The sequence below is a fragment of the Acipenser ruthenus genome, unplaced genomic scaffold (genome assembly GCF_902713425.1).
Source record: "Acipenser ruthenus unplaced genomic scaffold, fAciRut3.2 maternal haplotype, whole genome shotgun sequence".
NCBI classification, from domain to species: Eukaryota; Metazoa; Chordata; class Actinopteri; order Acipenseriformes; family Acipenseridae; genus Acipenser; species Acipenser ruthenus.
In genome coordinates, this window is record NW_026707684.1 from 37,501 (window position 1) to 60,850 (window position 23,350).

Sequence of the window (23,350 nt, forward strand, 5' to 3'; positions counted from 1 at the left end):
AGGCATGCTGGGAGCTGTAGTCCTAGCCAGGGCTGTGCCGATTCACTGTGTATCCCATCCTAATAGAGGTTTGTATTGGGCTACAAGACCACGGCATAAAGAACTACAGCTCCCAGCATCCCTCACCACTGCCGCGGGTGAGGAGGCATGCTGGGAGCTGTAGTTCCAGGACGGCTTCAGTGTTTCATCTCTCTGTGTTCCCTCCCTGTTGCAGCTGTCTCAGAAATCCGCGGTGACCGGCGACGGGCTGACCTCAAACCCGGCCTCCGCCTGCAGCGCCGACGCCAGCTCCCAGCAGCCCCCGCACGACCCCGCGCCGCACGAAGGGAAGATGGAGGTCAAGCAGGAAGAGGAGGAGGAAGAGGAGGGGCCGGGGGCGGAGCTTGGCGGAGTCAAACAGGAAGTGAAGCCGGAGGTCAGAGCCTGCTTTTAATTTACGAGATTTTACGTATTTCAGCACTCTTGAGAGTTTAATAGCTACGGATAAGATATTGCAGTAATTCATAGTGCATTCTATACATGAATACGATATAGTGATGTAGTTAGACTTCTAGTGGAGACGTTTGCCATTGAATTTACACTGAAGACGCTGAGAGAGACTTCTAGTGGAAACGTTTGCCGTTGAATTTACACTGAAGACGCTGAGAGAGACTTCTAGTGGAAACGTTTGCCATTGAATTTACTCTGAAGACGCTGAGAAAGACTTCTAGTGGAAACGTTTGCCATTGAATTTACACTGAAGACGCTGAGAGAGACTTCTAGTGGAAACGTTTGCCATTGAATTTACTCTGAAGACGCTGAGAAAGACTTCTAGTGGAAACGTTTGCCATTGAATTTACACTGAAGACGCTGAGAGACTTCTAGTGGAAACGTTTGCCATTGAATTCATGAAGTTTCTTTTAGTATTTGTAGTTCAGCCCTATTGAGTCTCTGATCTCTCTCTTTCTTTCTCTCTCTCTCTCTCTCTCTCTCTCTCTCTCTCTCTCTCTCTCTCTCTCTCTCCAGGTGAAGGAGGATTTGGGCCCAGCGGAGGACAGCAAGCCCGAGCCCATGGACTCTTCATCCTCCTCCTCCTCTTCCTCCTCGGAGGACAAGAAGCCCGAGTTGAAGCTGGAGCCCCGAGAGGAGGAGGGAGGGGAGGGGCCGGGCACCCCCGCCCCACAGACCTCCCCCAGCCCCGGCCAGAGCAAGAGGAAAAGTACGTGGGGCTCAATCGCACCGTAACGTTAAAGAACTACAGCTCCCAGCATGCCTCACCATTGCCGCGGGTGCAGAGGCATGCTGGGAACCGGAGTTCTAGTAGGGCTGTACGGATTTCACTGTGTATCAATGAATCGTGATGCATTGTAATAGAGGTCTGTATCGCTTGTATTGGGATACAAGACAACAGCATACAAGAACTACAGCTCCCAGCATCCCTCACCAATGTTGCAGGTGTGGCGGCATGCTGGGAGCTGTAGTTTATAGAACAGTCTATACTGCTCAGTCACTCGCATCACATAGCAGGGCTGATAGAATAGCACTTAGAGGGCAGTGTAAAGAACTACGGCTCCCAGCATGCCTCTGCACCCGCGGCAATGGTGAGGCATGCTGGGAGCTGTAGTTATAGAACAGGCTATACTGCTCAGTCACTCACATCATCACATAGCAGGTAACATTTTGCAATATCATTTTGTAGTTTCTTTGATTACATCCCAATGTTAAATAATAAACGATCTAAAATTATGTTCATAATTCTTAAAATTCTATAGGGTGATGCAAAACACAGCTGTGTGTTTTTAAATCTCTCTTCTCCTTCTCTCCTCCCGTCTCTCCTCCCGTCTCTCCTCCCCTCTCCCCCTCTCTCCTTCCCTCTCCCCCTCTCTCCTTCTCTCCTCCTCTCTCCCCCTCTTTCTCCCGCTCTCCCCCCTCTCTCTCTCTCTCTCTCTCTCCCTCTCCCTCTCCCTCTCTCTCTCCCCTCCCCCTCTCTCCTCTCCTCTCCTCTCTCCTCCCCTCTCTCTCTCTCGTTCTCCCCCTCTTTCCCCATCCTCTTCCCCCCCCCCCCCCCTCCCCTCTCCTCAGTCTTCAAGCCGGAGGAGTTGCGTCAGTCTCTCATGCCCACTCTGGAGGCTCTGTACAGGCAGGACCCCGAGTCTCTGCCCTTCCGCCAGCCTGTGGACCCCCAGTTACTGGGAATACCCGTACGTATTCGAACTAGTAACCGCACTAACCTGGTAAGGGGCTGCGCTCGCTTCGTTGCTTTAGTTTCTCCTCCTTCCTCCTCCTCCTCTTCCTCTCTCTTTCGCTCTCCCTCCTGCTTCTCAGTCTTTATCTGCGTGGCTGGGGGGGGGGGAGGGGGGATCGTGTGTGTCTGTCTCAGGTTGTCTGTGTGTGTGGTTGTATCTGTGTGTGTCTGACGCTGGCTGTGTGTGTGTCTCTTGAGTCTCTGGCTGTGTGTGTCTCTTGAGTCTCTGGCTGTGTGTGTCTCTTGAGTCTCTGGCTGTGTGTGTCTGTGTGTGTCTCTGGCTGTGTGTGTCTGTGTGTGTCTCTGGCTGGCTGTGTGTGTGTCTGTGTCTCTGGCTGGCTGTGTGTGTGTCTCTGGTTGACTGGCTGTGTATCTCTGGTTGGCTGTGTGTCTGTCTCTGGCTGGCTGTGTGTGTGTCTGGCTGGCTGTGTGTGCGTCTCTGGTTGGCTGTGTGTGCGTCTCTGGTTGGCTGGCTGTGTGTCTCTGGCTGGCTGTGTGTGTGTCTGTGTGTCTCTGGTTGGCTGTGTGTGTGTGTCTCTGGCTGGCTGTGTGTGTGTCTCTGGTTGGCTGTGTGTCTGTCTCTGGCTGGCTGTGTGCGTCTCTGGTTGGCTGTGTGTGCGTCTCTGGTTGGCTGGCTGTGTGTCTCTGGCTGGCTGTGTGTGTGTCTGTGTGTCTCTGGTTGGCTGTGTGTGTGTGTCTCTGGCTGGCTGTGTGTGTGTGTCTGGTTGGCTGTGTGTGTGTGTCTCTGGTTGGCTGTGTGTGTGTCTCTGGCTGGCTGTGTGTGTTTCTGGCTGGCTCTGTGTGTGTCTCTGTGTTTCTGGTTGTGTGTGTGTCTCTGTGTCTCTGGCTGTGTGTGTGTCTGGCTGGCTGTGTGTGTGTCTCTGTGTCTCTGGCTGTGTGTGTCTCTGGCTGGCTGTGTGTGTGTGTGTCTGGCTGGCTGTGTGTGTGTCTCTGTGTTTCTGGTTGTGTGTGTCTCTGTGTTTCTGGTTGTGTGTGTCTCTGTGTTTCTGGTTGTGTGTGTCTCTGTTTCTGGTTGTGTGTGTGAGTGCAGATTGTCATGGGTTTGCGTGTCTCTGAATGTATCGGGCAGATTTGAATGTCTCTGAATGTATGCGGGGCCTTTTCTTCCAAACTCTCTCCTTTTCTTATTTATAAATTGCAAAATTTAGAGCTGATCCAGGAAATGATGTAATACTCCAAAAACGTTTTTTATTTCCCATTTAAAAAAAAAAAAAGAGAGAGCTTAAGTCTGTTTTTAAGAGAGTTCCTTGCTGACGAAGGAAGGTTCAAATTCGTGCAGCACGCACAGATTTATCAGATTTCCTGGGAGGGAGCGCCCCACAGAAATCAGGAGGGATCGGGCTGATTGGTCATTCAGAGTGAAACGAGTGAAGAAACAGCTGCTGGGGTTTGTGAAGATTGCTGCTCCTCTTAAACTATCCCCCTGCTGCTGCTGCACCCAGTCCTGGGGTTCAGAGCTCCCCTCAATGAAGTCTAGTATTATTAATATTGAAATGATCAGGAGCCAGGAGTTTGAGCAGGGTTACAAACTCACACTAGCCCTGCTGCTGCTGCACCCAGTCCTGGGGTTCAGAGCTCCCCTCAATGAAGTCTAGTATTATTAATATTGAAATGATCAGGAGCCAGGAGTTTGAGCAGGGTTACAAACTCACACTAGCCCTGCTGCTGCTGCTGCTGCACCCAGTCCTGGGGTTCAGAGCTCCCCTCAATGAAGTCTAGTATTATTAATATTGAAATGATCAGGAGCCAGGAGTTTGAGCAGGGTTACAAACTCACACTAGCCCTGCTGCTGCTGCTGCTGCTGCACCCAGTCCTGGGGTTCAGAGCTCCCCTCAATGAAGTCTAGTATTATTAATATTGAAATGATCAGGAGCCAGGAGTTTGAGCAGGGTTACAAACTCACACTAGCCCTGCTGCTGCTGCTGCACCCAGTCCTGGGGTTCAGAGCTCCCCTCAATGAAGTCTAGTATTATTAATATTGAAATGATCAGGAGCCAGGAGTTTGAGCAGGGTTACAAACTCACACTAGCCCTGCTGCTGCTGCACCCAGTCCTGTGGAGAACAGCGACCCACACAAACCCCAGCAGCTGTCTCTTGACTCGTTTTCACTCTGAATGGTAAATGGGGCCCCTGATTTCTGTGGGGCGCTCCCTCCCTCCCTCCCTCCCAGTATCCCAGTCGTTTCGTGCAGCAGTTTTCAAGTGAATTGGTTTCTCTGCTGCGGGTTCGATGCCTTACCAGATAAGTACCCCTCATGTTTCGCCCCGTGGGCCGGCTTGCTGTAATTGTGAAGCAGCTCTTCTGTGCAAACCCAGCGGCATCCTTCTGCTTTTTTTGTAGTCTGTGAATTTTTCGCGCTTTTTCGTTTTATTTTGCTTACATTACTTTTTATAAGCTTGCTTTTTTTTTTTTTAAATCCATATAGATGCAGATTTTGAAAATTGGAGCGACTCATCTCAGAGTGCAGAATTTTAATCTGGAAAAAAAAAATCAATGCATGCATTTTCAATGGGGTGGGGGGGGGGGTCAAATTTAAAATCAATTGAAAAAAAAAAATCAATGCATGCATTTTCAATCGGGGGGGGTTGGGGGGGGGGGTCAAATTTAAAATCAATTGAAAAAAAAAAAAAAAATCAAAAAACGTTTTTAGCGTCTTACATTATTTTTTTTTTAATTAAATTTGATTCTAATTAATTTATTCGCATTACACCCGAAGCTTAAATAAGCTTTGGTTTTTAAAAAATAAAAAAAATGCTTTTTAAATAATTTTTTTACAAAAGCACTTTTTTTAATAGACAGTTCCTCGCCAGTAATAAGTATTGTATTCATGTTTTTAATGTGTGTGTGTTTATATATAATATAACTGTTTTAACCTGAAGTCAAACCAAAAATTTGCCCGGGTTTTGAGAGAATCACAGTAGCTCGAGTTTTTTCATTTATATCTTTTACAAAAACCCTGAAAACCGAGCTTGAAAATTTCAATTTCTGCTCCGCAAACAGAAACAAGAGACGTCTAAAACGTCTTGTAAGAAGTCTCTCTCTGGGGCTGAAAGCTTTTGAAATTGCAGTTGTGGGTCTGTTTCAAATTTAAAACATCACTGAATTTATCAAGATTTCCATTTCCAGTGATTTTTGATTTCATATCTCTGCAGCAAATGTAGAGTAGCGGTCAGGGGCTCTGGACTCTTGACCGGAGGGTCGTGGGTTCAATCCCAGGTGGGGGACACTGCTGCTGTACCCTTGAGCAAGGTACTTTACCTAGATTGCTCCAGTAAAAACCCAACTGTATAAATGGGGAATTGTATGTAAAAATAATGTGATCTCTTGTAACAATTGTAAGTCGCCCTGGATAAGGGCGTCTGCTAAGAAATAAATAATAATAATAATAAAATAAAAACCAGGGCAGATTTTAACTTCATGCTATCAAAACTTGCTGTGTTGTATAATTTAAAGTACTTGCTTTTATTTAATTTAATTTATTTTAGTTTTGCTATGTGTGTGTGTGTGTTTTACATCTTGGCTTTGCTGAAGTACAGCTTGCTTTTTTGACTCTCTGTTTTACAAAGGCAGATTTCGATATTCCCTCTCTCTCTCTCTCCCTCTCTCCCTCCTCCTCCTCATCCACCTCTTCAGGATTATTTCGACATTGTGAAGAACCCCATGGATCTGTCCACCATCAAACGCAAGCTGGACACGGGGCAGTATCAGGAGCCGTGGCAGTACGTGGACGATATCTGGCTCATGTTTAACAACGCCTGGCTGTACAACCGGAAGACCTCCCGGGTCTACAAGTACTGCTCCAAGCTAGCGGAGGTCTTTGAGCAGGACATCGACCCCGTCATGCAGGGGCTGGGGTACTGCTGCGGGAGGAAGGTGAGAGGGGGGAGGGGCTGGGGTACTGCTGAGGGAGGGGAGAGGGGCTGGGGTGCTGCTGAGGGAGGGGAGAGGGGCTGGGGTACTGCTGAGGGAGGGGAGAGGGGCTGGGGTACTGCTGAGGGAGGGGAGGGGCTGGGGTACTGCTTTCATTGCACTCTGAAGCTGAGTGAGTTCATTCTATATAGAGGGGGTGGAATTCAATATGTTAACAAGGGAACATTATTCAGCAGCTTTCATTGGACTCTATGAAGCTGAATCAGTTCATTCTATATAGAGGGGATGGAATTCAATATGTTAACAAGGGAACATTATTCAGCAGCTTTCATTGGACTCTATGAAGCTGAGGGAGTTCATTCTATATAGAGGGGGTGGAATTCAATGTTAACAAGGGAACATTATTCAGCAGCTTTCATGTGATACGAGACCACAGCATGAAGAACTACAGCTCCCAGCATGCCTCACCATGGCCGTGGGTGCAGAGGCATGCTGGGAGCTGTAGTCCGTGGGACTGTAACCCTGCTTGTCTTGTGTTTCTTGTAGCTGGAGTTCTCTCCTCAGACGCTGTGTTGCTACGGGAAACAGCTGTGTACGATCCCGCGAGACGCAGCCTATTTCAGCTACCAGAACAGGTACGAGAGACCGGAGACTGGAGTGTGTGTGTGAGAGAGAGAGAGACTGGGGGGGGTTAGAGAAACACTGAGCAACAACCCAGAGTAACACGCAAGCAGGACTGGAGATAAGACTCCTATCACACAGCAGTGTGATCCAGTCCAGGTTTTACTGCTACCGGCTTGATCAGCCCCCAGTGTGTCTAGCTAACAAGCTCAGGTGTGTCTGATTATTAAACTCCTAGTGAAACCAGGACTGGATCACACTGCTGTGCAGCGGGAGTCTGATTCCCAGCCCTGTAGATAGACTTTGGTTGAAGGAGGTTTGTAGCTGATTTTATAGTGAAGAGAGCTACAGGATATTGCTGGGAACTGTGGGATATTTAGACAGAGAGATCAGGGAGGGGAATCAGACTCCTATCGCACAGCAGTGTGATCCAGTCCAGGTTTTACTGCTACCAGCTTGATCAGCCCCCAGTGTGTCTAGCTAACAAGCTCAGGTGTGTCTGATTATTAAACTCCCAGTGAAACCAGGACTGGATCACACTGCTGTGCAATGCGACACACAAGACTGTATGAGGCTGAGAGAATGGATAGCATGCATTTTTTTAAATTGCATGACCTTTTCTAAATTATTGAATAGATATATCTGCTAATTATCTGTCTTGAAAAGTATTAAGAGTTTGCATGGCACAGATGTTTATTAGAAGTTTGAATGCTTTGAAACTGTTTATTTTTTATTAATAATAATATATATTTAGATTTTTTTATTTTATTTTCTTTTTAACTTATTGACATGCAATTATAAACCAAAAGAAGGCCACAGCATCTTTTTTATCTCATCGCAGTGCCCTAAATCAATACTGTGGCATTCATTTTTAGAGCAATTATTTTTGCCTCCTAAGACTTATCATTTGTGGCACGATTTTCACTCACGGGCGCCACCTGGTGGTTAGATAAGGAAACGCAGCTTCAGTTTTAATTTGCAGGCTCATTGCTGCTTTTTTACAAAGTTTCAAAATCACACCACTTCCAAACTGGGATAAACTGGCAAAGCTGTGGCCTTCTTTTACGGCAGTGTTCTGTTAGCTAGATTACTGATTTTTGGGCGGGGTGGGGGCGGGTAGGGTGGGGGGGTGCATCCCAAACTCACACACACACACACACAACCACACAGTTTTAAAAAGTTTAACGCATTGATTATCGAGATGTGTTTTAGTTGTTAATGCTGCAGTCTTTGCTGTGTCGATTTTACTGGGAGGGAACGCCCCTCAGAAATCAGGAGGGGGCCGCTGGTGTGGATCTGGGGGCTGAGTTTCCCGTTCAGAGTGAATTAAGAAACAGCTGAGTGTTTGTGATGGATCTCCGTTCTCTCCAGAGTCTCTGAAAGCAGCGTTCGTCACAAACCCGAGTGGCTGCTTCTTAATTCACTCCGAACGACAAAATCAGCCCCCCCGGATCCACACCAGCGACCCCCCCCCCCCCCCCCCCCCCCCCCCCCCCCTCTGTCCTGAATCGTTTATCTATCAAACGCCTTTATCCAAGGCAGCTTAGAGACTGAATACTCGAGCAGTCTCTTCTGTGCAGCTGTCCTGTGAGAAACACACAAACAAAACACACGTGAACATCATTTTATTAAATCTAGGTTTCATTCACAGATTCCCCAAAGTAGCGAGAACTGCGAGAGGCGATGATTGATTATTTTTTTTAACCCTTTCTCACACCCGACGGCTGCTTACAAAACCAATGACACAGCATGAGAGTTTGGCTCTGATTTTGTTTTTTCACTGTTTTGTTTAGTCTGTGTGTTTTTTTGCTTGCATTTTTAAAGGCCTGCGCTGGTTTGAAATGACCCATCTGTGTTTTGCAGCATTTCCTTAACCACTGTCATGCACTCGCTTAAAATCTCTGCCCATGTTCAATTGCTGGTCTCAAAACCGGGCTTGTCCGACGTTAAAATTTTCCCTTTGCGGCCCGATTGTCGGACCCTGTCCGACATCATCAAAAAAAACGTCCAGCACGGGTCTCTAGTCGTTTTGTCCTCCTGAAAAAGCAGAGAAAAGCTTTCAATGGCCGAGAGAGACCGAAAAAAAAAAATGGAGGCGGATCGGAGCAACACGCACCACAAAGATAACACGGACATAAGCAAACAAGACAGCTGCTTCTGCATCCAGCGCTCAAAGAACATCACAGACATTTACAGAGCGTTTTGAGATGTTCTAGTCATAAAACAACGACTCGGATCTCATTATCGAGGAGTTCTGTTATCAGTCGAGCGATCAGGAGATGATTTGATCAGTATGAGCGACGATGAAGAGGTGTGCGATAAACACAGCGAGCGAGGAGCAGGGCTGGAGAGGCAGTACTGAGAGTCCTGTTGACATGCAGAGACGTTTAAACCTGTTTTACTGGGAATAAAATTACTTGTGAAAATAAACTGGACCAGACGTGCCTGACAGACACTGAATAAATGGACCGCTAAGGGTTGAAACCTCACATCTTTGCAGACAGTGTGTGCTTTCCATTGTTGATTATCCCAGCTTGGTAATGTAAATGTATTTATTAATTTGTAGAACGCTTTTTTTAAAATACAAAAGTATTGCAAAAGCGCTGCGCAGTACAGAGCAGAGAGAAAGAACGAACCACGATGCGTTTGTATAGCGTACACATAATACAATTTTAAAAGTACCTTAAAATCCGCTAAGATAAGAGAGAGCCGTTTTTATAAAAGTGAGTTTGTTTTTTTTAGTCTTAAGCTGGAACGGTCCCAGTTTTTCCCTGACCTGGCGAAGGCGCAGCGTTCCTTAATTTCGGAGCTCGAAAAGAACAAGCTGCTGTTGCCGACCCTAGGAGTAGTCAGCTGGAATCTAAACTCTTCTACAGCTGCTCGCAAACGTATCAGAGCGCCCCCTGTCGCTTCTGCAGCGTCGATTCACCCTGCTGGTGAAGTCAGACCACCGGAACCTGAAATCTGAGGGAAGTGACCCCATCTGTGTTTGTCTAACTGACTTTGAGTCGACCCACAGCAGAGATTTAAAACTGCAGAGAGAAAAGCAACAGACGCTAACGGTAGACTCTTTCCAAGGCGTTTTAAACACGTCTCCTAATGAATGAATCGAAGCTCGAAGAGGAGGCACATTTTCACACTCGAGAGCGGCTTGATTCTGTGTCTCCGGTTGAGGAAATTGAAATTCTCGCGCCCGGAGGAGTTTTCATGCAGGAGGGCTTGTAAATAACTGACCTCCACGAGAGAGAGAGAGAGAGAGAGAGAGAGAGAGGATATATGCACATGGATGAAGGCTATATTTGCATCCTGAGCCATTTTAAATTAAGTCATAATCCCACAGCAGTGAAGTCAAAAAGTGATAGTTCCTCTAGAGGAAAATATACTTGAACTTTGACCCATTCGACTCTTCAAGACCGTTGCTTTCAATTCAAACACAAAATGTCTCGTTTTCAATCGCTGGACGACACCCACAGAGCAGAAATGTTCATTAATGAGCAACACAATGAGAATACGTTAAAATGATGTCAAGCTGGTGCATTCGTATATCTCAGAGAAACCGGAGAGGAACGGGAAATTAAAACAAGGTAAAGGAGATCGTCCAAATCAAGCTGAAGCTCTAACGGATAACGACACAGAACGTCTGTACAGCGCCGAAACACGACGTTTAAAAAAACCAAAAAAACACCCAACTGTCCCGCTGAACCTCGTCCTCTTTAATATCAGCATCGCAGGGGTATCCGTGGATTATAAAAAATAACAGACGGGCCTCTTCAGTGAGTCGCAGGAAAACAATTCCATCTCGGGGTTCTGTGACAGTTTAGAAGCTCCGCCTTCGCTCTCGTAGTTTATCACAGAAACCCTGGATGGAATTATTATCCTGTAACTCGCTGAAGCCCATCTGTTGTTCTCAAAAGAATATATATTATCAACAGCAAACATCAAACACATTTCAAGTGGATGCATTCTCTCACCCTACCCCCCCCCCCCCCCCACCCCCCCAAACCTAATTTTATTTAAACGGTTATTATTTTTTCAATACAGAACACTACATGTTTGAATCATTTTTTTGTTATGCTTGTAAAATCCCATTGAGATATTTTGATGCTAATTTGTGCTTTGCCTTGGCTTTGTGTCCTGTCTGTCTTTGTTTTTTTTCGCCTCCCCCCCTCCTCCCTCCTCCCCCCCCTCTCTCTCTCTCTCTCTCTCTCTCTCCTCTTTTTTTAATGCTTGTGATGTCTGCACTGGCTTTGCAAACATTTTCAAACCCATCCCCAAATTTGCTCCGCCTTTTCTTTTTCTTGCGCATTCATTGGTTGATTGCTACTCCCCGCCTCTGTTGTCCCGGCGACCTGCTCTCTGCTCCTCCCACCTGTGCCCGCCTGTGCCCGCCCCCCCTGGCCTGTTCTGATTGGCTGTGATGTGTGGACGAACAGTTCACCCAAATATGGCCTTATTGCTGACAGGTATCACTTCTGTGAGAAGTGTTTCAACGAAATCCCGGGGGAGACGGTGGCGCTGGGAGACGACCCGTCCCAGACGCAGACGTGAGTACCGACCGCCACCCTCCTTACCAGCTTCCTCAGTAGTGTTGTTGCTTCCTCTCTCTCGCAACGCTGCTTGTGTTTTTTCTCTTGCTCTCTTCTCTCTTTTTTCGCTCTTTCTTTTTTCTCACTCTTCTGTCTCCTTTTTCTCTCCTCCTTTCTCCCTCGTTCTTTTTTTCTTGTGCTCCTTTCTGTTTCTCTCTTCTCTCTGCTCTCCTTTTTCCTTGTGCTCCTTTCTCTCCTTTTTTGCTCTCCTCTCTCTTTCTCCCTCGTTCTCCTTTTTCTTGTGCTCCTTTCTCTCCTTTGCTCTTCTCTCCTCCCTCTTTCTCCCTCGTTCTCCTTTTTCTTGTGCTCCGTTCTTTCCTTTGCTCTCCTCTCTCCTCCCTCGTTCTCCTTTTTCTTGTGCTCCTTTCTCTCCTTTGCTCTCCTCTCTCCTCCCTCTTTCTCCCTCGTTCTCCTTTTTCTTGTGCTCCTTTCTTTCTCTTTTCTTTCTCCCTCTCCTTTTTCTTGCTGTCATCTTTGTTTCTCTCCTTTCTTGCTCATCTCTCTCCTCTCCTTTCTCACTCTTCTCTCTCCTTTTTCTTGTGCTCCTTTCTCTCATTTCTCACTCTTCTCCCTCCTTTTTCTCACTGTCATCTTTCTAATTCTCTCCTTATTTCTCTCTCATGCTTTCTCTCATCTTTCTTTTGAAACCTATTATGCTTCATTTAGGGTCTGTTAGTTTTTTCATGTCGTTTGGGTGCTTGTTCGTTCGCTCCTGTGTGTGTTTCGTGTCGTTTGGGTGCTTGTTCGTTCTCTCCTGTGTGTGTTTCGTGTCGTTTGGGTGCTTGTTCGTTCTCTCCTGTGTGTGTTTCATCTCGTTTGGGTGCTTGTTCGTTCTCTCCTGTGTGTTTCATCTCGTTTGGGTGCTTGTTCGTTCTCTCCTGTGTGTTTCATGTCGTTTGGGTGCTTGTTCGTTCGCTCCTGTGTGTTTTTCATGTCGTTTGGGTGCTTGTTCGTTCTCTCCTGTGTGTGTTTCGTGTCGTTTGGGTGCTTGTTCGTTCTCTCCTGTGTGTGTTTCATCTCGTTTGGGTGCTTGTTCGTTCTCTCCTGTGTGTTTCATGTCGTTTGGGTGCTTGTTCGTTCGCTCCTGTGTGTTTTTCATGTCGTTTGGGTGCTTGTTCGTTCGCTCCTGTGTGTTTTTCATGTCGTTTGGGTGCTTGTTCGTTCGCTCCTGTGTGTTTTTCATGTCGTTTGGGTGCTTGTTCGTTCGCTCCTGTGTGTGTTTCATGTCGTTTGGGTGCTTGTTCGTTCTCTCCTGTGTGTGTTTCATGTCGTTTGGGTGCTTGTTCGTTCGCTCCTGTGTGTGTTTCATGTAGTCTGGATGTTTGTTCGCTCTCCTGTGTTTTTTACTGAAGTTTCTGTCCCTCAATTTTACAGGACAATAGGCAAAGATCAATTTGAAAAGAAAAAGAATGACACACTGGACCCTGAACTGTGAGTATAAGAGCTTCTTGAAACAGCCACACATTCAGAGGCCAGGCAGATTTCAGAGCGAGTACGGGCAGTTTTACTTGCAGTTAATGAAAAGGGGGTCTCGAGTAGACACCAGGAGGTTCAAATCCCAGCTCAGCCACTGACTCCCTGTGTGTGTGTGTGACCCTGAGCGAGTCGCTTCACCTCCTTGTGCTCCGTCCTTCGGACGAGACGTCAAACAAACGAGCTCCTATTGGAAGTGACTCTGCAGCAGCAGCAGCAGCAGTTGTTGATGATGCAGAGTTCACCCCCCTAGTCTCTGTAAGTCGCTTTGGGAGAAAAGCCTCTGCTATATGATTAATTCATAATACTGGTAACATTTTAGTTTTTTTTTTTTTTTTTTTTTTAAGCTAAAGATGGCTGAGCAAGCTGAAGTGTTTATTTAATCAGTTCATTCTATATAGAGCTGGTGTGGAATTCAATATGTTAACAAGGGAACATTATTCAGAAGCTTTCATTGGACTCTATGAAGCTGAATCAGTTCATTCTATGTAGAGGGGGTGGAATTCAATATGTTAACAAGGGAACATTATTCAGCAGCTTTCATTGGACTCTATGAAGCTGAATCAGTTCATTCTATATAGAGGGGGTGGAATTCAATATGTTAACAAGGGAACATTATTCAGCAGCTTTCATTGGACTCTATGAAGCTGAATCAGTTCATTCTATATAGAGGGGGTGGAATTCAATATGTTAACAAGGGAACATTATTCAGCAGCTTTCATTGGACTCTATGAAGCTGAATCAGTTCATTCTATATAGAGGGGGTGGAATTCAATATGTTAACAAGGGAACATTATTCAGCAGCTTTCATTGGACTCTATGAAGCTGAGGGAGTTCATTCTATATAGAGGGGGTGGAATTCAATATGTTAACAAGGGAACATTATTCAGCAGCTTTCATTGGACTCTATGAAGCTGAATCAGTTCATTCTATATAGAGGGGGTGGAATTCAATATGTTAACAAGGGAACATTATTCAGCAGCTTTCATTGGACTCTATGAAGCTGAATCAGTTCATTCTATATAGAGGGGGTGGAATTCAATATGTTAACAAGGGAACATTATTCAGCAGCTTTCATTGGACTCTATGAAGCTGAATCAGTTCATTCTATATAGAGGGGGTGGAATTCAATATGTTAACAAGGGAACATTATTCAGCAGCTTTCATTGGACTCTATGAAGCTGAATCAGTTCATTCTATATAGAGGGTGATGCTGCTAAACTTTTGTCCACAGCTGTACATGATGTATCGTAATAGAGGTCTGTATCGCTTGTGATACGAGACCACAGCATAAAGAACTACAGCTCCCAGCATGCCTCACCATTGCCGCGGGTGCAGAGGCATGCTGGGAGCTGTAGTCCTAGCCAGCTCCCCTGTAGTGTGTAGACTCCTAACACGTGTCTCTTTGTATCCACAGGCTTGTTGAATGTACTGACTGTGGGCGCAAAATGCACCAAATCTGCGTCCTTCATAACGAGACAATCTGGCCAGCAGGGTAAGTCTCCATCTCCTGTCCATCACCCCCTCCCCACCCCGCCCCCTGCTGGCGGAGGGGAGGCAGTGCAGGCGCAGGTCACACGTCACACGTTCCTCCATCTCTCTGTTTGAAGCGCTTCTCCCATTGTCAGGAAACTGGCTCTTAACATTATTCAGCTCAAGTTCTTGAGAATCTCAGATTCTGGGGTAGAGGGGGTCTCTGAATCTCAGATTCTGGGGTAGAGGGGGTCTCTGAATCTGAGATTCTGGGTAGAAGGGGTCTCTGAATCTCAGATTCTGGGTAGAGGGGGTCTCTGAATCTGAAGGGGATATGTTATCGCAGGGGATATGTTACTATTATTATTAGCAGTAGTAAGTATGTGTTGTGTCTCTTGTCATTACTGCCCCCTGCTGGCGGAGGGGAGGCAGTGCAGGCGCAGGTCACACGTCACACGTTCCTCCATCTCTCTGTTTGAAGCGCTTCTCCCATTGTCAGGAAACTGGCTCTTAACATTATTCAGCTCAAGATCTTGAGAGGATCACACTCTGGGGATGCAGGGGGGAGTCTGTCTGTCTGTCTGTCTGTACCTCCGTCTGTCTGTCTGTCTGTCCCATTATTGCCTCTCTCTGTTTGAAGCTCTTCTGTTGTCAGAAAGCTCTCTGATTCCTTATCCCGTGCTGTTCTGAGTCACGCCCCTCCTCTCTCTCTCCTCACGCTTGACAGATTGTGAACGTGTAGCCGTGGCGATGGGGGTGGGGGGGTGGATGATGTCACAGACAGGCTGCTGGTGTTGATTTTTCTTTCCCTGTTTTTCTTTGTAGCTTTACTTGCGATAACTGTCTGAAGAAAGCCGGCAAAACGAGAAAAGAGAACAAATACGCAGCGAGAAGCAAGTGGAGTGAGTAGAGAGCATTGCACAGCAACAAACCATCACACTCTCACACAGCAGCACAGTCTGCTGAGATTACAATTCTGCAGCAAACAGCTCCCCACGTTATTAACATGATTACTTAAAAATAAACCAGCGATAATAATCACTGCTACAAACAAACCATCACACTCTCACACAGCAGCACAGTCTGCTGAGATTACAATTCTGCAGCAAACAGCTCCTCACGTTATTAACATGATTACTTAAAAATAAACCAGCGATAATAATCACTGCTACAAACAAACCATCACACTCTCACACAGCAGCACAGTCTGCTGAGATTACAATTCTGCAGCAAACAGCTCCTCACGTTATTAACACGATTACTTAAAAATAAACCAGCGATTAACCCTTTGCAGTCCATTTATTAATTGCGCGTCAGGCGCGTCAGGTCCAATTTATTTTCACACGCGCAGTTAATTTTATACGCGCTGTTTAAAATGTATTTTTTTCCACAGTCAAACGGGTTTAAATGGCCCTGCATATCAACAAAGCACTCACTAGGCATCTCCAGCACCGCCCCACCCTTTTGTTCGCTATCGCTTTCATCTATGTAAGAAATAAATAATAATAAAAATAATAGTCGTACATACCAAACTCCTCAATAATGCGATCCAAGTCATTATTTTATTACTATAACATCTGAAAAAAGCTCTGCAAATGTCCATGATAGTCTCTGTGCGCTGACGCACTCAGCCAGCTTGTTTACTATGACCTCCCCGTTATCTGATACCAGGGCCATATGTATGGCTATTCATGAGATACGCCTTTTTTTTTTTTCGACTTGTCTCGGCTCCTGTCGCTCCCACTCGGCCATTGAATGGTTTTCTCGGCTTTTTCCGGAGAAAAAACGACTAGAAACCCGTTTTTTGCGTTGCTATAATGATGTCAGACCCAGTCCGACAAAGGACCTGAGAGGAATAATTGCAATGTCGGACCCAGTCCGACAATGGACCGCAAAGGGTTAATAATCACTGCTACAAACACACACACACACACAGTGTAAACAGTTACCCACATTATTAATATGTTTTACTTTTAAATAACCAGCAATAATAATCGCTGCTTCAAACACACACACATAACTGGAGAACTATTTTTTAATTTTTTTTCAAACAAATAATGGTGTGTTCACCGGAAGTGGTTTGAAAACACAACGGCAGCTACGTTGTGTTTTTTTAAAAAAATTTTTACGAATGACATGCTGGTTACCCCTCCGTCACCCCCCCCTCTCTGTACCCCCCCCCCGCAGGGCTCCCCCAGACGAAGCTGGGCAGCTTCCTGGAGACGCGGGTCAACGACTACCTGCGACGGCAGAACCACCCCGAGTCGGGCGACGTGACGATCCGCGTGGTGCACGTGTCGGACAAGGTGGTGGAGGTGAAGCCCGGCATGAAGTCCAGGTACGCCCGCACACTCGGCACGCTTCCACGCACAGGCTCCTCATCGGAGCCCCGCCTGAGGGACAGAGTCACAAACCCTCTCTGTGTCTTATCTCTCTCCTCTCCTCTCTGTCCTAACTCTCTGTATTGTCTCCTAACTATGTTTGTGTTAACGTTTCTCTCTCTCTCTCCTTTCTCTCACCTTTCTTTCTCTCCTTTCTTTTGCTTTCTACCCTTCTCCTTTTTCTTTCTTTCTCTCTCTTGCCTCTTCATCAGACTCCAGCTACCTGCTTGAGGGACAGTCACAAACCTGTCATCTCTCTCTTTCTCTCTCACCTTTATTTCTCTCCTTTTGCTTTCTCCCCTTCTCATTTATTTCTTTCTTTGTTCTCTCTATCTCTGTCGGCTCCTCATCAGACTCCAGCTACCCGCTTGAGGGACAGTCACAAAACTGTCATCTCTCTCCTCTCTCTCCTCTCCTCTCCTCTCCTCTCCTCTCTCCTCACCTTGTTCACTCCCTGAGTGCTGGGCTGGCTCATGGTGATGTTGAGGCTCCCTTGCAGGTACCCGCTGGCTCTCTCCTCTCTCCTCTCCTCTCCTCTCCTCTCCTCTCCTCTCCTCTCCTCTCCTCTCCTCTCCTCTCCTCTCCCCTCCCCTCTCCTCTCCTCTCTTCTCTCCTCTCCTCTCTCCTCACCTTGTTCACTCCCTGAGTGCTGGGCTGGCTCATGGTGATGTTGAGGCTCCCTTGCAGGTACCCGCTGGCTCTCTCCTCTCTCTCCTCTCCCCTCCTCTCCTCTCCTCTCCTCTCTCTCTCTCTCTCTCTCTCCTCTCCTCTGCCTTCTGTATGTTTGTGTTAACGTTTCTCTCTCTCCTTTCTCTCACCTTTCTTTCTCTCCTTTCTTTTGCTTTCTACCCTTCTCCCTTTTCTTTCTTTCTTTCTCTCTCCAGCTACCCGCTTGAGGGACAGTCACAAACCTGTCATCTCTCCTATCCTCTCTCTCTCTCTCTCTCTCTCTCTCTCTCTCTCTCTCTCTCTTCTAACTCTTCTGTCCTCCAGTCAATCTAAAACAAAACGTAACCCTATAAAATATGTAGATATAAATACATATTTATATATAAATCTCTACCAGTGTAATTTTTACCCCACATTAGCATCTGTAAACACACAGCCATATTTATAAAAAAAATTCCACTCCTGGCTTAATCTTTCTGCTCGAGCGTTGGAACGGTATCTGAGGCTCCGGAACGCGGAGTGTGGGCGTGTCCTGGTGTTGCCGTGGTAACCCCGTTGCCGTGCCCGCAGGTTCGTGGACACCGGGGAGATGGCTGAGTCCTTCCCCTATCGGACGAAGGCTCTGTTTGCCTTCGAGGAGATCGACGGAGCCGATGTCTGCTTCTTCGGGATGCACGTGCAGGAGTACGGATCGGACGCGCCTTCCCCTAACCAGAGGTGAGGGAGCTCGAACCCAGATCCCTCCCACTGCCCCCTCGGGGATCTGCAGCCCTGAGAGTGGGGCTCCAACCCAGATCCCTCCCACTGCCCCCTCGGGGATCTGCAGCCCTGAGAGAGTGGGGCTCCAACCCAGATCCCTCCCACTGCCCCCTCGGGGATCTGCAGCCCTGAGAGAGTGGGGCTCCTACCCAGATCCCTCCCGCTGCCCCCTCTGGGATCTGCAGCCCTGAGAGAGTGGGGCTCCAACCCAGATCCCTCCCACTGCCCCCTCGGGGATCTGCAGCCCTGAGAGAGTGGGGCTCCAACCCAGATCCCTCCCACTGCCCCCTCGGGGATCTGCAGCCCTGAGAGAGTGGGGCTCCAACCCAGATCCCTCCCACTGCCCCCTCGGGGATCTGCAGCCCTGAGAGAGTGGGGCTCCAACCCAGATCCCTCCCACTGCCCCCTCGGGGATCTGCAGCCCTGAGAGCAGAGCTCCAAGCTAGACCCTGATATCGATGCGATCCAGCCCTCTGAAATGTCTTTTATAATATACAGCGCTAGACCCTGATATCGATGCGATCCAGCCCTCTGAAATGTCTTTATAATATACAGCGCTAGACCCTGATATTGATGCGATCCAGCCCTCTGAAATGTCTTTATAATATACAGCGCTAGACCGATATTGATGCGATCCAGCCCTCTGAAATGTCTTTATAATATACAGCGCTAGACCCTGATATTGATGCGATCCAGCCCTCTGAAATGTCTTTATAATATACAGCGCTAGACCCTGATATTGATGAGACACAGCCCCCTCTCTCTACACCTGTATTGGTTTTGAATGGCTTGTTCTGGTCTCTCTCTGCAGGCGGGTGTACATATCATACCTGGACAGTGTTCATTTCTTCCAACCCCGATGCCTCAGGACGGGCGTCTACCACGAGATTCTCATTGGCTACCTGGAATACGTCAAGAAACTGGGGTGAGCGCTTACACTTTTTCTGCAGAGACTACAGCTCCCAGCATGCCCCGGCAGCAGCAGTGCTGGTGAGGGATGATGGGAGATGTAGTTTGTTTAGTCAGATCCAGCAGCTGTAAACAGGTACAGGTGTGACTGCAGTAGAAGTGGTTTTTGTATGCGTTTATTTATTTTTTCACTGCATTGTATATTTGTGTTAACGTGCGTCTCTCTCTGTTCTTTGTTCTCTCCTTTGTCTCTCTCTCTTCTCTCCTTTGTCTCGCTCTTCCTTTTTTCTTTCTCTGTTCTGTCTCTTTGTTCTCTCCTTTGTCTCTCGCTCTCTCCTTTCTCTGTTCTCTCCTTTGTGTGTTTCTCTTGACTCGTCTTTCTTTCTGTTTCTCCCTCTCTTTCTCTCTCCCCCTTTCTCTCTCTCTCCCCTCGCGCTCTCTCTCTCTCTCTCTCTCTCTCTCTCTCTCTCTCTCCCTCTCCCTCTCTCTCCCCCCTCTCTCCCTCCTCTCTCCCTCTCTCTCTCCAGTTACACGACGGGTCACATCTGGGCCTGCCCCCCCAGCGAGGGGGATGACTACATCTTCCACTGCCACCCGGCCGACCAGAAGATCCCCAAACCCAAGCGGCTGCAGGAGTGGTACAAGAAGATGCTGGACAAGGCCGTGTCCGAGCGCATCGTGCACGACTACAAGGTGAGAGGGGGCCCCCGAGCCCCTGACTGGCGCTGGGGTATCACACCCCCCCCCACCCTCCCCCCAGCGCTGGGATCTAACCCAGGGCTGGAAATCAGGCTCCTATCGCGCAGCAGTGTGATCCAGTCCAGGTTTTACTGCTACCAGCTTGATCAGCCCCCAGTGTGTCTAGCTAACAAGCTCAGGTGTGTCTTATTATTAAACTCCTAGTGAAACCAGGACTGGATCACACTGCTGTGCAGTGGGAGTCTGATTCCCAGCCCTGTAGCCTGTCTCTCTCTCTCTCTCCTTTCTCTCCTCCTTTTGCTCTCTCCCCTTCTCATTTCTTTCTTTCTGTTCTCTCCTTTTTCTCCCTTTCTGTTTCTTTCTTTCTTTCTCTTTCACTCCTTTTTCTTTGTTCTCTCATTTCTCTCTCTCCCCTTCACTCTTTCTCTCTCCTCTGTCTCTCAATTCAAATTCAATTATTAGCATGACAGTAATGCTGCAGCATTGATGAAGCATGTGAACCCAGTAGAAATCCACAGTAACCCCCCCCTCTTCCCCCCCCCCCCCTCTCAGGACGTGTTCAAGCAGGCCACGGAGGACCGGCTGACCAGTGCCAATGAGCTGCCCTACTTCGAGGGGGACTTCTGGCCAAACGTGCTGGAGGAGAGCATCAAGGAGCTGGAGCAAGAGGAGGAGGAGAGGAAGAGAGAGGAGAGCAGCACGAGCAACGAGAGCACCGACGTGAGTGCAGAGCAATCACACATACGTGTGTGTGTGTGTGTGTGTATATATATATATATATATATATATATATATATATATATATATATATATATATATATATACTGTGTGTGTGTGTATACACCTCTGAGCAATACAATCACATCTATATAATACTGTGTGTGTTTGTGTGTATATACACCTCCGAGCACTGATGCGAGTGCAATATTGTACACACACACACCTCTCTATCTGTCTCTATGAGCACTGATGTGAGGCCACGCACACACACACACACCTCTCTATCTCTCTGAGCATTGTTGTGAGGCAGTAAACACACACACACACTGACACACACACACACACACACTGACACACACACACACACACACACTGACACACACACACACACACACTGACACACACACTGACACACACACACACACACGTTTCTCTATCTGTCTCTCTAAGCACATGTGTATGAATGACAGACAGACACACACACACATCTAAATGCTAAAAAATACATATTTCAGTTAGGAAGGGGTAACCATGAGCACCCATTGTTTTCTTCAGGGTTTACCTTCCAATTGAAACATTTTGAAGCTATGGATACTGAACTAACCTCTCTCCTCCTCCCTCCCTCCTTCCCTCCCTCTCTCGTCCTCTCTCCTTCTCTCCCTCCCTCCTCTCCCCTCTCCTCTCCCCTCTCCTCCCTCCCTCTTCTCTCCTCCCTCTCTCCTCTCCTCCCTCTCTCCTCTCCCTCTCCCTCCCCCTCCTCTCTCTGTCCTCTCCCTCCCCTCCCTCTCCTCTCCCTCTCTCTCCCCTCCTCCTCTCTCCTCCCCTCCCCTCTCTCCTCCTCCCTCCCTTTCTCCCTCACTCCCTCTCTTCTCCCCTCCCTCTCCCTCTCCTCCCCCCTCTCTCCCCTCCCCCCCTCTCTTCCTCTCTCCTATCCCTCCCTCCCTCCCTCTCTCCCAGGTGAATAAGGGCGACAGCAAGAACGCCAAGAAGAAGAACAACAAGAAGACGAGCAAGAACAAGAGCAGCTTGAGCCGCGCCATCAAGAAGAAACCGGGCATGCCCAACGTGTCCAACGACCTCTCCCAGAAACTCTACGCTACCATGGAGAAGCACAAAGAGGTACCTGCTGCTGCTGCTGGAACTACAGCTCCCAGCATGCCTCCTCACCTGCGGCAGGGGCGGGGCAGGCTGGGAGCTGTAGTTCTAGAATTGTGACAAATTGACCAGTAAATTCAACGGCAGACGTTCCCACTAGAAGTCTCTCTCAGCGTCTTCAGTGTAAATTCAATGGCAAACGTTTCCATTAGATGGCTTTCTCAGTGTCTTCAGTGTAAATTCAATGGCAAACGTTTCCATTAGATGGCTTTCTCAGTGTCTTCAGTGTAAATTCAATGGCAAACGTTTCCACTAGAAGTCTCTCTCAGCGTCTTCAGTGTAAATTCAATGGCAAACGTTTCCGCTAGAAGTCTCTCTCAGCGTCTTCAGTGTAAATTCAATGGCAAACGTTTCCGCTAGAAGTCTCTCTCAGCGTCTTCAGTGTAAATTCAATGGCAAACGTTTCCACTAGAAGTCTCTCTCGGAGTCTTCAGTGTAAATTCAATGGCAAACGTTTCCACTAGAAGTCTCTCTCGGAGTCTTCAGTGTAAATTCAACGGCAAACGTTTCCACTAGAAGTCTCTCTCAGCGTCTTCAGTGTAAATTCAATGGCAAACGTTTCCATTAGATGGCTTTCTCAGTGTCTTCAGTGTAAATTCAATGGCAAACGTTTCCACTAGAAGTCTCTCTCAGCGTCTTCAGTGTAAATTCAATGGCAAACGTTTCCGCTAGAAGTCTCTCTCAGCGTCTTCAGTGTAAATTCAACGGCAAACGTTCCCACTAGAAGTCTCTCTCAGCGTCTTCAGTGTAAATTCAATGGCAAACGTTTCCGCTAGAAGTCTCTCTCAGCGTCTTCAGTGTAAATTCAACGGCAAACGTTTCCACTAGAAGTCTCTCTCAGCGTCTTCAGTGTAAATTCAATCGCAAACGTTTCCACTAGAAGTCTTTCTCAGAGTCTTCAGTGTAAATTCAATGGCAAACGTTTCAGTTAGGAAGTCTTTCTCAAATTAATATTTAACGTTCTCTCTCCTCGAGGTGTTCTTTGTGATCCGGCTGATCGCGGGCCCCACCCTGAACTCGCTGCCCCCGATCGTGGATCCGGACCCCCTGATGGCGTGTGACCTGATGGACGGGCGGGACGCGTTCCTCACGCTGGCGCGGGACAAGCACCTGGAGTTCTCCTCGCTGCGGCGGGCCAAGTGGTCCTCCATGTGCATGCTGGTGGAGCTGCACAACCAGAGCCAGGACCGCTTCGTCTACACCTGCAACGAATGCAAGCACCACGTGGAGACGCGCTTCCACTGCACCGTGTGCGAGGTGAGGGGGGGGGAGAGAGGAGGGGGCTGAGAGAGAGGGGGGGTGTGTGTGTGTGTGAGGTGCAAGCACCACGTGGAGACGTGCTTCCACTGCACCGTGTGCGAGGTGAGAGGGGGCTGAGAGAGAGGGAGAGGGGGCTGAGTGTGTGAGGTGCAAGCACCACGTTGAGACGCACTTCCACTGCACCGTGTGCGAGGTGAGAGGGGGCTGAGAGAGGGAGAGGGGGCTGAGAGAGAGGGGGTGTGTGTGTGTGAGGTGCAAGCACCACGTGGAGACGCGCTTCCACTGCACCGTGTGAGAGGTGAGAGGGGGCTGAGAGAGAGGGAGAGGGAGCTGAGTGTGTGAGGTGCAAGCACCACGTGGAGACGCGCTTCCACTGCACCGTGTGCGAGGTGAGAGGGGGCTGAGAGAGGGAGAGGGGGCTGAGAGAGAGGGGGTGTGTGTGTGTGAGGTGCAAGCACCACGTGGAGACGCGCTTCCACTGCACCGTGTGAGAGGTGAGAGGGGGCTGAGAGAGAGGGAGAGGGAGCTGA

The 23,350-nt window shown here is 48.1% G+C and overlaps 1 protein-coding gene across 7 annotated transcripts in view; it reads left to right on the plus strand.

Annotated features, from left to right (window-relative positions):
- LOC131728038 (histone acetyltransferase p300-like) overlaps positions 1-23,350 on the plus strand; it is a 63,745-nt gene that overhangs the window by 34,280 nt on the left and 6,115 nt on the right. For 2 of the 7 annotated variants that reach the window (XM_059019248.1, XM_059019249.1), the window contains exons 15-30: positions 215-415; positions 1,006-1,198; positions 2,062-2,213; positions 5,879-6,118; positions 6,662-6,750; positions 11,170-11,280; positions 12,697-12,753; positions 14,213-14,290; positions 15,094-15,170; positions 16,456-16,606; positions 17,889-18,035; positions 18,889-19,002; positions 19,514-19,679; positions 20,238-20,405; positions 21,363-21,524; positions 22,536-22,817. In XM_059019248.1, the coding sequence (XP_058875231.1) occupies positions 215-415; positions 1,006-1,198; positions 2,062-2,213; positions 5,879-6,118; positions 6,662-6,750; positions 11,170-11,280; positions 12,697-12,753; positions 14,213-14,290; positions 15,094-15,170; positions 16,456-16,606; positions 17,889-18,035; positions 18,889-19,002; positions 19,514-19,679; positions 20,238-20,405; positions 21,363-21,524; positions 22,536-22,817 (2,388 nt within the window). The remainder of the gene's footprint in view (positions 1-214; positions 416-1,005; positions 1,199-2,061; positions 2,214-5,878; positions 6,119-6,661; positions 6,751-11,169; positions 11,281-12,696; positions 12,754-14,212; positions 14,291-15,093; positions 15,171-16,455; positions 16,607-17,888; positions 18,036-18,888; positions 19,003-19,513; positions 19,680-20,237; positions 20,406-21,362; positions 21,525-22,535; positions 22,818-23,350) is intronic. The other 5 variants (XM_059019251.1, XM_059019254.1, XM_059019252.1 and 2 more) reach the window with 3 other exon arrangements.